The 13,401-nt window shown below is 46.3% G+C and overlaps 1 protein-coding gene across 2 annotated transcripts; it reads left to right on the plus strand.

Annotated features, from left to right (window-relative positions):
- The first annotated feature begins 339 nt into the window (after nt 1-339).
- znf281a (zinc finger protein 281a) lies at nt 340-13,009 on the plus strand. 2 transcript variants are annotated; one of them, XM_076265033.1, is made up of 7 exons: nt 340-447; nt 3,567-4,135; nt 6,143-6,247; nt 6,425-6,548; nt 8,832-8,915; nt 9,176-9,294; nt 9,854-13,009. In XM_076265033.1, exons 2-7 carry the CDS (start codon nt 3,677-3,679, stop codon nt 11,582-11,584), a joined length of 2,622 nt encoding a protein of 873 aa, XP_076121148.1. In that variant the 5' UTR covers nt 340-447; nt 3,567-3,676; the 3' UTR covers nt 11,585-13,009. The 2 variants fall into 2 exon arrangements, with proteins under 2 accessions (XP_076121148.1, XP_076121149.1); XM_076265034.1 differs by having other exon boundaries at nt 6,146-6,247.
- Nucleotides 13,010-13,401: the final 392 nt, after the last annotated feature.

Here is a 13,401-nt window from a genome sequence, read left to right on the forward strand (position 1 = left end):
CAATGACATGATATGAGATATTAGGCCTACTCTTTTTATTTGTTTGTAGCTTACTAATGGGTCCAGAATATAAATCGGCTATTTTCACTGCATACATTTTTATTATAAGGCCCACTTCTATTCATTTGCCTTTTTTATTTCCCCTGGAACAAATAATTAGACCTGAAAAATATTAAAGACTATTTTGGATATAGCCTCGTGGTCAGGAGAAGAGTGGGCCCGCTGTTTTGCGGTTCATTAACGGGCCGTGCTCCAGTGGCCCGGATCACAGCGTTCCTCGCCTGTCTCCTCGCAGGACCCGTCAGCTTGCACCCAGAATTCCCCGCGTTGAGACAAGATGGAGGAACGCTGCAGCTGCAGGGGAACAATGTTTGGGCTCTAAAGACCATAAGGAACGACCGAAGGTGAAAAATACACGCCGATACAGAAAGAGGTGGTCATGCACTGGTGAGTGAAATGTTGAAGAACGATGTTTGTGTTCATTTCAGCAGACGAGAATACGCATGGTGCCAAGTGAGACAACAAAGCGCAACGCACCAACGTTAGTTAGCAATAGCCAGTTAGCTTAGCCCAGTTAAGCATCAATTGTTCGGTTGAGTTGCATGGGCCATTTATTATGGGGTTAACGTTGCCGCTTGCGTAGCTACACCATTGTGCTCACTTAATATCTGTCGTCTTTTTTGTTTTCACCCGACGTGGTCTAGAAGATGTTTGTGCAAAACTTCCCTGTTGCCCTTTGAAACTATTGAATCATTTAAACAGTTTAATTTATAATCATTCAATTAATCAAGGATATGCTTTAAATGTTTTTCTTGTGTTCTGATTTTCTAAGTCAGCGCAATTTAACTAGCTTTGTTGCTAACAAACTAGCATGTCTGCTAGGCCCTTTGTGAGTCAGGATCAAGCAGTTATTAATATGGACACCACCATAACGGGAAGGTTAACGTTACTTGTCGAACGTACGGGTTTTATGGATATGCTGGAATGTTGGCCTGTCTGATTTAATTCGCTGGTGAGTTATCTCCACCTTGGATATTGCGGCTCTTGAACAGGGCAATTATTTATTCTCCTTAGCCTAATTGATCTGCTGGCGTTAGTGTACGTGAAACTATTTACATACTAGCATGCATCTAACGCAGCATGCGTCTCGTGGTACAAACAAAGGCCTCGGGACTGCGTAGGAGAAATAACGTTTACGTTAATAACTTGTGAGATTCCTGACCACTTCAATTGCATCTTTGTCGTTTTGATGCATTGCGACTGAATGGGACCTTTCATGTTGCTGTTAAAACGCATTCGCCGTTCTCATCGGGATGATTAGACTAACCTGAACCACAACATAGGTAGGCTATCGCTGCCCATCAAAGTTGAGGACTTTTGCTATACGAGAAGAGGTTTTGTGATCCATGACGTAAAAAGATTGCTGTGAAGTTTCACTACATGTTGTTAGCTTTCGGTGATGTCAGTAGGCCTACTGCAAAGGATTTTTTAAATACAGCATTTTTTTATATTAATATAAAATATTAGCAGCCTTCTTACTGTGTGCCCCGTTGAATGATATAAAACTGCATTGCAAATTGACGTTCAGATGTTAACGGTTCTTATGAGCACTTGAGAGATGTCCCTTGGCCTGGCTGTGAACTTCCAGACCCATGTTACCAACCAGTAGTTTGCATCCCGGCCAGATGAAACACGCACACGAAAGACCGGTCTGAATGCACCAACAGTCAAAGGTTCAGGTTTTTGCCGTTGTACTGAACGCATCCCTTCCGTTTAGGGACTAGGATGCCACACACCAGATCAGTAGCATACATTGATTAGCACTACCCATAAAGGACTATGGATTATATGGACCCCTGATAGCCTTTTATTATGGTATTTTATACCCTAATGAAGATTATGATAGTGATAGCCTGTGCGTTTTTGATTTAGAGTAAGATGTTCAGCTCAGGTCCAACGGATAGGCTTAGATGTGCTGTTTCAATCCATTCCCCCTCTGTTGAACTTCACTTAGCAGCAGAGCTGAGGGGAATCTGTTTATTTTGGAAACATTTGCCTGATGTAACACTCCAGGGAAGGAACTTAAACCAGCCCCAACCATTTTCTCTGTTCACCATCGCTAGTGTGTGATGAAGCAGTTGTGATTTGTATTTCCATGTTTTGTTTCCTTGTCCAAATATGAAAGGTCCAGCCCTTATTATTATAATCCAGTACACATCCAGACATAATCAGCAAATTTATTTTGAATGATCTTGACTGGCCTGAGTCTGCCCTCAAAATAACTTGTGTATATAGTCCAGGCTCTGTAAATGGGGAAACAATCACAGAGATGTGGGCTGAGCAGTATACTGTCCCAGCAAATAAACATAGTGGCTTTAGGAACACTGAAGGCAGATGTGTTTTTGTTGGCTGTCGTTCTGATTTTGGCTGTCTTTGACCTAGAACATGGACTGTACCTTTTAAAGGTGCATTCAGCGATCGTACGTGATTTCAAGCCCATAATATTTTTTGTCACATTCGGCCTCACGAGCGCTAACTGCTTAAGCATTTCTCTGGGAATACTGAAGGGAGGGGTGAGCTACTGCCCTGGTGTTTCGTTTGGTCCTTGGTTAAAATATAATATGTTGTTTTGGGCAAAAACGTCTGATAATACATTTAAATATGAACATAAACAAAATGCAACTTCCTGCACAATTGCTGACTTTGGCCTACTGACTGTCTCTTCCGTTCCTCTATTATGAGAGAGAGAGACTGCCCCTCTGATATACCTTTCTTTAACAAGAGATCTAGGATGTGTTGGGTGTGGGACAGCTTAATATGTGTGTCTGCACTTAAAAAGGATGATCTGATAAGAGAATTTAGGAGCATCGTCACACACTCAAGATCACAAACTGCGTGGCATCATATAGACCAGAGTTCTGCCTGGTCACCTCAGGGACAGGCATTTCCTGAGAGATTGTCTTAAAAAAAAATGTCTTCCGAATGGCAACCGAGGGGCACGATGTGCCCATATGTGACAGGATCTCACTGTCTCCTGTCTCACTGACCCACAAACCAGGGCTGTCATTAATCCAGCTCAGCAGTTAATGACTGGATCAAAGAGTATGAGCCTGCCATTCCCCAACGAGTGCTGCAATCAGAACACTTCAAGTTCCCTTAGATGAATTTTCACCCACTTTATGTGTTAAGTTCATACATCTTTGTGTCAATTGCAGTTGTTTTTGGATTTGATTTTCAATAATTGCATTTTCATAGAAATGTGTTTGCTTTAAAGGCTTTTTAAATTTGAGTTTGTGATGTCATTTAGATCGATTTTCGACTTAAAACCGAGATTGAAACCCCTAAAAATTAGAAAGTTGAGCTTGTGACTTCACTTGATCAGCTGTCCACATGTGTCTTTCCGTCAGTATTAAACAATGACTTGTATAAACTTCTCAGCAGTAAATATATTTCCCTGAATTCACTCTTTACTTTTAATGATGAATCGGTAGAATAACCGAGAATGCCCTGCCCTCCTCTTCTCCTGTCCTCTCCTCCCCTTTGTTTCATACTTGTCTTGTCTGCAGGATGAGAGTGGTGGCCTCCTGTTGAAGTGAATCCAGCAGCACCGTTCCCACCAGCCACCAACGGACCCACCCCACTCCACTCCAGCTGACAGCGCTACGGCCCGGCCACCATGAGCCTCATTCAGGACAAGCTGGGCGGCGAGTTCCTGCGGCCCAACGGCAGCATGGACGGCGGCTTCGGCACGAGCATGCTCATGTTCAGCCACCTGCCGCCGGTCACCAGCTTCACACGGCTGGCTGCCCAGTCTGTCATGGCCGACCTGCCCCCGCAGGAGATGATGAGCCTGAAAAAGGAGCGAGACTCGCCCGACTGCGGGGGCGGCATGGGAGGCATGGGGATGGGCGGCCTGGGCAGCATCATGGGCGGAGTGGGCGACTACGTGCACGCCATGGGCATCAAGCAGGAGAAGCTTCCGGAGCATGACTACCGGCTACCGCTCTACCCTGGAGCAGGAGGTGGAGGGGGCGGCCTCAATGGTTGCATGGGCCAGAGGAGCGTCTCGGACCTGCTGGAGGTGTCGCTGGGGAACCACCAGAACCTGCTGGTGCACGACCTCAGCCTGAGCAATGTAAGAATGGCAGATTGGAGTAAGGAAGATGAGGGGAGAGGGAGGTGGGGGGATGAAGATGGGGAGAGCCGTTATGGCTATCCACCTATGAAAGTTTAAAACGGAACATTAAAACATGTTTGTCTAGATAATAATAATGAAAGTGATGAACTTTCACACACTCGAAATGTAGGAATTCCTGAACACTGATGTCATTGTCTACTGAAATGTTCGACTGGAAACAAGCCAGGGCGTCTGAAGTATTACCATTTTAACATCCAACAGCCACATTTAGTGTGTGCTTGCTTGTTCATGTTGGAATAGTTTAATAGCATATTTACAATGCATTAGCTTTCATACAGTGCAGACACACAAGCCTTAACTTCACGGCTGATGACAAATCCAAGAAAACAACAATCCATGAAAAAAAAACCTACCTTTTAAATGCTATAGGCTTGCACACTTTGTTAAAACCGTTTAATTTTAATGTTGAATATCGTTCTGGAAACAAGTGGTGTAACATGAGACAAAGTAAGACATGCTGATGTGTGCGGCTGCATAAATCCCCCTCAGGCTTGCTTCTCTGATTCAGATGTAAATGTGCTGCTGGCGCTGATGTAATCCTGCCTCCTTCATGAGGCTGAGGGGCTCGGCAGGAGCTGCAGCTGCAGCAGTCCTGTAACAGCTTGCACACTTGGATCACACATGCGGCCAGACGTTACCATTTCACAAGAGCTGGCATGCAGCGGTTGCCTGGCTGCATTATCATTGCATGAAATAGATAATCTGTTTAGTCATCATAAAAATATTTTAGAATAGCGTCTCAGACACTGTTCTGCTCTCTGTCTAGTCTCTATTCTTCCTCTCTTTCTTTCTTTCTTTCTTTCTTTCTTTCTTTTTTTCTTTCTCTCTTTTTCTCTTACTCTCCTGCTGTCTCTTTCTCTCTCAGTCTCTCACACACACACACAGAAAAAAAGTCAAACCACAACTGCCTTAGAAGTTTTCTCAGTATCTAATCTTTCTGTCCTATCTTGCTGTTAATGGTTTGGAGAGACGTATATCTTTTTTCACATTAAAAAGAGCCAGAGGGCTGGTGGTTTTGGTAGATCAGGTAGCCAGTTTAGAGAGCAGCTGAGACTCATGGGGCACAGGCTCACCAGGTCTGAGTGTCCACTGCATCCTCCTACAGGGGGACAGTGGGGCACCTGACCTGTTCCACAAGGCTGTAAACTGGGCTTGGGGTAATACAGCCATTTTGTTTCCTGAGCATTTGGATTGGAGTAGAGGAAATGATGGAGTTTGTCTTGGCCAAGTCTTCCATGCTCTTAATTTAATACAGCCATTATTCTCGGGCCCATCCCCCCCCCACCCACCCACCCACCCCTCCATATCATCATTATGCAAGCTCTGGTGTTATGCCCCATATGTGGCTGTTAGCAGAGGGCATGCAGGAGATGTAAAAATTAATTGAGATTGAAATGCCAGAGATGCAGGGTGGCGGGGCAATGAAAATGTACCCCTGCAGCGGAGGCTCGGTAAAGTTGCCTTCTGTCATTCTAGTCAGTGCTTTGTACAATTGCAATGAAATAAAAGGGTTTGAAAACCTCAGTGTTTCTAGCCAACTGCCATTTCTAGGCTGTTCCCCATCTTATATGGGTCAGTTGACCACAGACAGATGATCACACTAGTTTGGCCTCTTTCATTTCCTCTTCATTTCCCTAGTTGCTCACTCTCAGGGGAGTGTTCAAAAGGGTCGTAAATGCTGGGTTTATTGCCCCACCTTCTGTTAAATATCCATCTCATCTAGGCCTCCATCTGTAGTGTGTGTGTGTGATGTCAAATCGAACCGTTCAAATTCAGTTGCCTCTGTGGTAAGCTACCGAAATAGGTTACCTGATGTAAGTTGTGGCAGAGAGGATCAGCATGCCCTAAACTTGCCCTCTGGTGCTAATTCCTCTCCCGCTCTGTCCATCGTCCCTCTCTGTTCTTCCACCCCTCCCTCTCCCTCTTTTATTCCATTGTGGCCAGCAGCTATCAGGGAGGCTGGGGAAAGAGTCTTCAGGAAGGAAGGGTCGCAAGTCAAACGGCGATGGAACGGAAGGGAAACCTCGTCGGAAACGTGGAGAGTCAAAGGTATGGACTTCACTCATGTTTGACTCTTCATACATGTCCAGTGATAGACCTGGGGTGGAGTAAACTGTTCAGTAACAATCTATAAAATGAACCCTCTCTTAGTGTACTATTATTAATGCTGTAGCTTGTGTTAGAGCTGATGGCTAACCAAGTGTGACCTGTTGTGGTTGACCACAGGCTCTAATGCTGGACCCTGATGGAGAGAGCCTGTCACCCAACTCCAAGCCACACATCTGTGAGCACTGCAACGCAGCCTTCCGCAGCTCCTACCACCTGCGCAGACACGTGCTCATACACACAGGTGTGCAAACATACACACACACACGCGCACACACACACTTTGCAATTGAAAACTTTTGTTTTCATATACAAAAATATTTTATATACAAAAATGTGATTTTGATAGGTTGAGTGAGCAAGCATGGGTAGTAGAATGACAATTTTCTTATCGGCTACTCTCAATAACGGGAAAAAATAATTTATTTTACTGTTTCCATTGAACCCAAAGAAAGACTTAACGGCACATTATTGCATCATGATTTAACAACTGGATTCTAGGCTTCTGGAATCCTCATCAAATGAGTTGTCATGAGGTATAGACCGGTTTCAGGTCCCTAACAACCGTAGTCAAGAACGAACTCGGAGGAGAAGCACTAGTTGTTTACACTGACAGCGCATAGAAAACAAGCTGGCTGAACTTGATATAAGATGAAGAATAAAACATATTGCCGAAATATTTCGGTGTAGCCGAGTCTGGATTGTTTTCATCTAGAGGTGTAGCGGATTTACCTATGAAAAAGCAACGGATTTTACGGAAGGTAGGCTAAACATGTGGCCAGTCACTGTAATGTTAGGTTAGGCTTAAGCTAATGTTAACGTTAGGGCTTCGACTGCACAAACAATTAGTTTAGATTTAGTGAGAACATTACCTACTCAAAGGGTACATAATGTCGGGTGGACAATCATTTCCCCCTGAGGTCAGAGGATAATTACTTTGATAAAGTAGCCTATGCTGGCCACACATTGAACGATTGACTGAAATAACGTTACAATGCACAAAATGCATTGTGCTGGATGTTAACTGACAGTACAGGAGCCTATGACGGATTAGCTATAAGCTAGGCTACCTTATAGTAGGCCTATGCAGTAACGTTACTTGCAAGCCCGTGTCTTCTTTTCTAAAACAAACAACTCAAATGGAGTGTCAACTTTAACTTTAGGCTACCCTGCATATTGTCATTTGCGTGAAATGTAGGCTAACGTTAGCCTCCGTTCTCATGGATCATAAGTCTCTCATTAAAATGATATGCTGAGGAATATGATAAAAAAAACACTTTGTTAACGTCACTACCCTATGTTATTTAGCCTACATGACTTGAGTTTTTCCTCTTGAGCATGAAGATAACATTTGTGGCATAACTTCGTAGCTTCATAATGCATACTTCGCAATGCATTGCTTGTCCTCCGAGTTCGTCCTTAACGACGGTTGTTAGGGACCTGAAACCGGTCTATAGTGATGTGAAGGATGGGTAAATACAAGTGCTGTTCCAACTAGCTACCCTGGCTATGCTTTACTTATAGTTCTGTGGTCTGGAGCAGGCCACTCTGTAAAAATGGGGGGTCTACTGCATGGTATCACCAAAAGACACGAGTTGCCATGCTAGGAAGCCTTCTGTCAGTGTCAACAGTGCTACTGCTTTTGGTGTTTGTAAGGGTTGTGCACTTCTGTAAGATTTTCGGTTGTTAGACTGCTAGTTTTGACCAGGACTGCTGCTTTACTTGCGTTAAACTGATACTGCAAGTCAATGATTTAAAGTGTTCAGTAATGAGGGCAGGAGACCCTTTCAATGTTTAGAAGGCCTTAATACACAGGTAACAACAGATCAATGTTTAGAAGGCCTTAATACACAGGTAACAACAGATCAATGTTTAGAAGGCCTTAATACACAGGTAACACATATCAATGTTTAGAAGGCGAAGGCCTTAATACACAGGTAACAACACATCAATGTTTAGAAGGCCTTAATACACAGGTTACACATATCAACACCATTTTTTCATCCCTCTTATCTTAGAAGATGCCTAGCATTCCGTTGCCTAGCTTGATTATGAATTGATTGTGAATGTAGGAAATGTAGGGCACTGTCAGATCAGCAACCACGGGCCATGTGTTGCTCCGCACTGCCCCACTTGCTTATATCAAGCTATGCTGACCTGGTTGGAAATGCTATGCTCATGGTAATTATGGCATGTAACATTTACACATGCTTTGGCTACTTCAGCAAAATAAATAGATCAGTCAACATTTGCATGCATTTCCTATGAGTCTTTTAAAAACAAACACACTTCAGCAAGTTAACATAAATAGGATCTCTGTGTAGGTTAATTAAGTGAGAAGCCCCAGGAGTACATGGTTTGCAGTGATATTAGAACAGTTGACAGACATTGTTAGGGAAGGTTTCATAAAATAAACACACTTTGATTTACAGTTAACAATTCCTCACTGCTGAAACAGTAAGCATTTTTGATTAACCATAGTAATTTGCCAATCACTTAGTGTGCCTGTCTGTGTCCTTTCCTCTAGGCGAGAGGCCTTTCAGATGCAGTCAATGCAACATGAGCTTCATCCAGAAGTACCTCCTGCAAAGGCATGAGAAGATCCACAGCGGTGAGTTACAATGGAACGCTACTACATAACGACATACATCCATACCCTTCTTGAACACTCCGTTACTGGATCTCTTTCCAGTTGAGAGGGGTGCATTTTCACAGTTAGGCAGTGAAGATCTTCTAATGTTATAATGTAATTATCTCTCATTAAGTTAATATCTTGAATGTGTACTCTTAGATTAGACCAGCCCATTTAATAGATTGACCCATTCAACAGCTATCTGTGTGCGTGTCGTGTGTGTGTTTTCTCTTGACCAGGAGAGAAGCCGTTTAGTTGTGACCAGTGCAACATGCGATTCATTCAGAAGTACCACATGGAGAGACACAAGCGAACTCACAGTGGAGAAAAGCCATACAAGTGTGACACCTGCCAACAGGTGAGGGGGGGCGGGGGGAGTGAGGCGGGGGCGGTCGCTAGATTAGATTAGAGGTTAAACCAGTATCAACCCTATTCTCAGCTGCAGGTGTGCGCGGTACCTCTCCAAATCCGCTTGGCACAGTTAGCAAGGCTTTGCCACATTGGCAACTGGCTACAAGCAGAGTATACAATCACAAACAACAAAACTTGTCTAGAAAGTAGCTTGATTTCAAACAGCAATATTCTAAACGTTGAAAACAAGGCTTCAAAAACTATTGCTGTAGCCGTATCATTATGCTTGCAGCTTGCTACATTACGGTTTGTTGGTTGACATACTATGATCTTATGGGCATTATAGAACATTAGATGCAATATTGCAAAATGTGTTTTGAAGTCTTGTCCATATGGTGAAAAGTGTGGATGCTGCTGAAATCATAGCAGTTTAAATGGTGGTTTACTAATTGGATTGATCATCTTTGTTTATTCAACTTTAAGATGAGAATTTAATGAGTTTGTCCCACTGTGTTTTTCCTCCTAATTTCATCTCCCTCCCTGGACTTGTCCTTCTCCTGCTGCAGTATTTTTCCCGTACGGACCGGTTGCTGAAACACAAGCGCACGTGCGGAGAAGCCATAAAGAAGGGCGTGGACGGGGCCCTGCTGGACGCGGGGCTGGCCGATGACGGCCAGGGCAGCTACTCACTCACTCAGGGAAATGGCCCCGTGCCTGGCCGCAAGAGGGCCAAGGCCAAGGGTGGCGAAGGCGGGGAGCGTAAGCGCAGGAAGCAGCAGCAGGCAGGCGGAGTAGGGGGCCAAGGCATGGGGGCTCAGGACGGGCCGTACGGTCTGCACGGCGGCAGCTACTCATTGGACAAACACGGAGCAGCCGCCGATCACCCGGGGCCCAGCATGCACCACCCCGAGCATGGCCGGGCGCCCAAGATGGCCTACAAGAAGGGCGGCCGCAGCAAAGGCCTGGAGAAGGTCAGCGGAGACGAGGCCAAGCACGGCGGGATGGACAGCCTCGGACTCCTCCAGGGCCCCGGCGCCAAGACCAGCTCCACCAGCAACAGCAGCAATTACGACGACGCTATGCAGTTCCTCAAGAAGAGGCGCTACCTGCCGCCGGCCAACGGGGTTTCGGGGAGCATATCCGGGGTGGCGGCCGGGAGCGGGGTGGATTACGACGTAGGGGTGGGTCACCTGGGGGTGCAGGGCGCCGGGGTGATGGACGCCGACGGGCCCCTGGTTGCGCTCCTGGACCCCTCGCCTTTGGCTGTGGACCTCAAGCACGACATCAAGTCGGCCATCCCCGACGAGGTGCTGCAGAGCCTCCTGGAACACTACACCCACAAGTCCGACGTGACCTTCGACCTCGCTGAACCCCATCACCACCACTCGCCGCACCACCACCACCACCACCACGTGGACATGCAGCCTCCCTCGGTGGACGGCCTCGGCCCCGACGACGACGCGCCAAGCCCCGGCGGCGACAAGACGGTCATGATGCACGAGTACTCCCGCTTCCTGCTGCAGGCGCTGGAGAGGACCAGCGGCCACCACGGCGCCGGGGGATTCCCAACCTCGACCCTCGGGCCCTCGCCCTCGTCCTCCTCATCGTCCCCCTCCGTCACAGGGCCCTTCCCAGGGCCCTTATACTCGTCCGACAAGCACGTGGTGTACGGTTCGTCGCCCCTGGAGTGCGGCGGCTTCGGGCAGCCGGCGGCAGTCTCGCCGGCCGCCTCTTCGCCCTCGCTCTCCTCCACCTCGTCCGTGCCAAAGTCCCACTTCAGCCTGCTGTCGGGCTCGCCACCGCCGCCGCCCCAGCACACCTTTCACCTGGGCGGCCTGGAGCCTGTGCTGGCCCAGCAGCTCACGCCCTCGCAGGAGCTCACCGAGCAGCTGGACAAGCCGCACTCCTCCGCGGCCTCCTCCTCCTCGCCCCCCGCGCCCCTCACCGCCCCACACACACCCTCCAGCGGCAACTCCGCGGTGGCCAAGAGCGGTGCCGCCTATCCGCTGACGCCCTCCCAGGATCTGGCCACCCTGGACACGGCCAAGTCGGCCTCGCCCTACCAGATCGAGAACTTTGCGCAGGCGTTCGGCTCGCAGTTCAAGGTGGGAGTAGGCGGCGGAGGGGGAGGCGGCCGTGGTGTGGCTCTGGCCTACGGCACTGACTCAGGCGGAGAGGTCGACCACCGCAACAGGACTCCCGTCTCCGAATTCTCAGGGTATACTAGTCTGTTAGCCGACGTCAGCGAGCCAGTGACCACTGGTTCCAAAACCCCAACAAGCCAAAGTTACAGTTGAGAGAGTGCTAGGGAGGCATAGAAGAGTCACGTTTCATTGATCTTCTTTTTTTCCCCTTGCTTTTGTTGTTGTTGTTGTTGTTGTCAGTGTTGTAGTTTTGTAGTTTGATGTTTTTGTTGTCTTATTATTATAATTATTTTGTATTTAGCTCTCCTATTTTATTATTATTTTTTAAGTTTGTTTTTAATTATTACACTGCCATTTATGTTCCTATGAAATTTCATGTCAGATGACCTGCAAGGTGTCTCAACAAATGCAATTTTTTTTTACGAATTATATATTTTAGTCAGTTATAGCCCTATTTGGTTTCTTTTCATAGTGTCATTCTAGGCCTACTCCATTAAAAACTCGAAGTGTGTTTTTAAATGGCAAAAAACAATAAAATATAGGACTTGGTTTCCACACACACACACACACACACACACACACACACACAGATGTTTTAGCAATCAGTCTTATACACATAACATTGAGCTTAAGATGGCAGGGATTGGCCAAGAGCTGAACTAGCAAAAAAAAGAAAAAAAAGATTTAAAAAAAAAGATTCAGTGATGGATAAAAGTCAGATATTTGTCTGTTACAAAGGATTCAAGTATTACTCAGGAAAAAAAATACTAAAATGGCGTAGAGAGCAAATTCTACCAGGACGTGTTGCAAGCACTCGTCAGATGAGACGGATGTTTATTATCGTCGAATAACAGGCCTTGTCGAAAAAAAGAGCAATGATCTTTATTTTTGTACTCCTCCTCTGATACACGTTGACAGTTCAAGAATGAGGATGTGCCGACTGCTCCGAAACACTGATCACACTTTTTCCACGTTACTGTATAGAGATTATGGTACGCTTTTTTTGTTGTTGATGTCATTCTTTTTCTTTTCATCTATGTGAAATAACTCACATTTCTTTCTCTCAATAAGGGCCATATATATTTATAAAAGTATATATATATCTATATATATATATATATATATGTATGTATAATGACATGTAATCCTTCTGAGGACAGTCAGGTGAGGGGGAGAGAGGGAGGAGAGAGGGCAGGTTGGAGATGGGGAGCAGAGGCATCCGCAGGGTCCTAAAACCCACCCATTACACTTTCTCTCCCTCTCATCTTGAAATGGTAGACCAAGATGCCAAATGAGGGGCCGACTAGCGGGTTATGTTCACAAGGGTGAGGGTGGTGTCCACTGTGATGCAGGGTTGGAAGTTGCGAGGTAGACCCTCCGTCCTGCCGACTCTCCCCATGTCCTCTCCCCACGCTCTCTCCCTCTGTCTTCCTCGCGCACACACCTCTTCTCCCTCGCCTCTCCTCGTTCTTGAGGAGGGCACCCATGAGCACTTTTTTTGAGCCGCATAGTCATGAACTAAACTTCCCATGGCAGTCAACGGAGGGGAAACTTTTTTTTTTTTTTACAATATGGCGTCAGTTGGGGTTAGGGAAGGGGTGGGAGGGTGGAAGGGGTTGGAGAGGTCTGGTTTTGAATGGGTACAGGGGGGAGGGGAGGGTTGTGTTACTGGGAGAGGCTGCAACAGAGATATATTGGGAGGGGAGCTCTCCCGCCAGCCTGTGTTTATTCTAATAATTATTATTATTGTTATTATTATTGTTTTTTTGTGTGTGTGTGGCATGATTTCATTTGTATGGGGGTAATGGGGTCACTAACAGATGGGGAGGGTGGGATGATCGTGTCTTCTGGGGTGGGGGGTGAATGGGATGATGTGTTATTTTATTTTTTAATTATCATTCGTGATTTTCCTGTATGCTTTTGAGGTATGTAGGACTGGCTGTAGAGGTGGGTGGGGTGCGGGGTGGGTG

This window comes from Alosa pseudoharengus, unplaced genomic scaffold (genome assembly GCF_046254945.1).
Source record: "Alosa pseudoharengus isolate Yale_2024_CS ecotype anadromous, Long Island Sound unplaced genomic scaffold, YU_APseudo_1.1 YU_APseudo_1.1_scf_4, whole genome shotgun sequence".
Taxonomy (NCBI): domain Eukaryota; kingdom Metazoa; phylum Chordata; class Actinopteri; order Clupeiformes; family Clupeidae; genus Alosa; species Alosa pseudoharengus.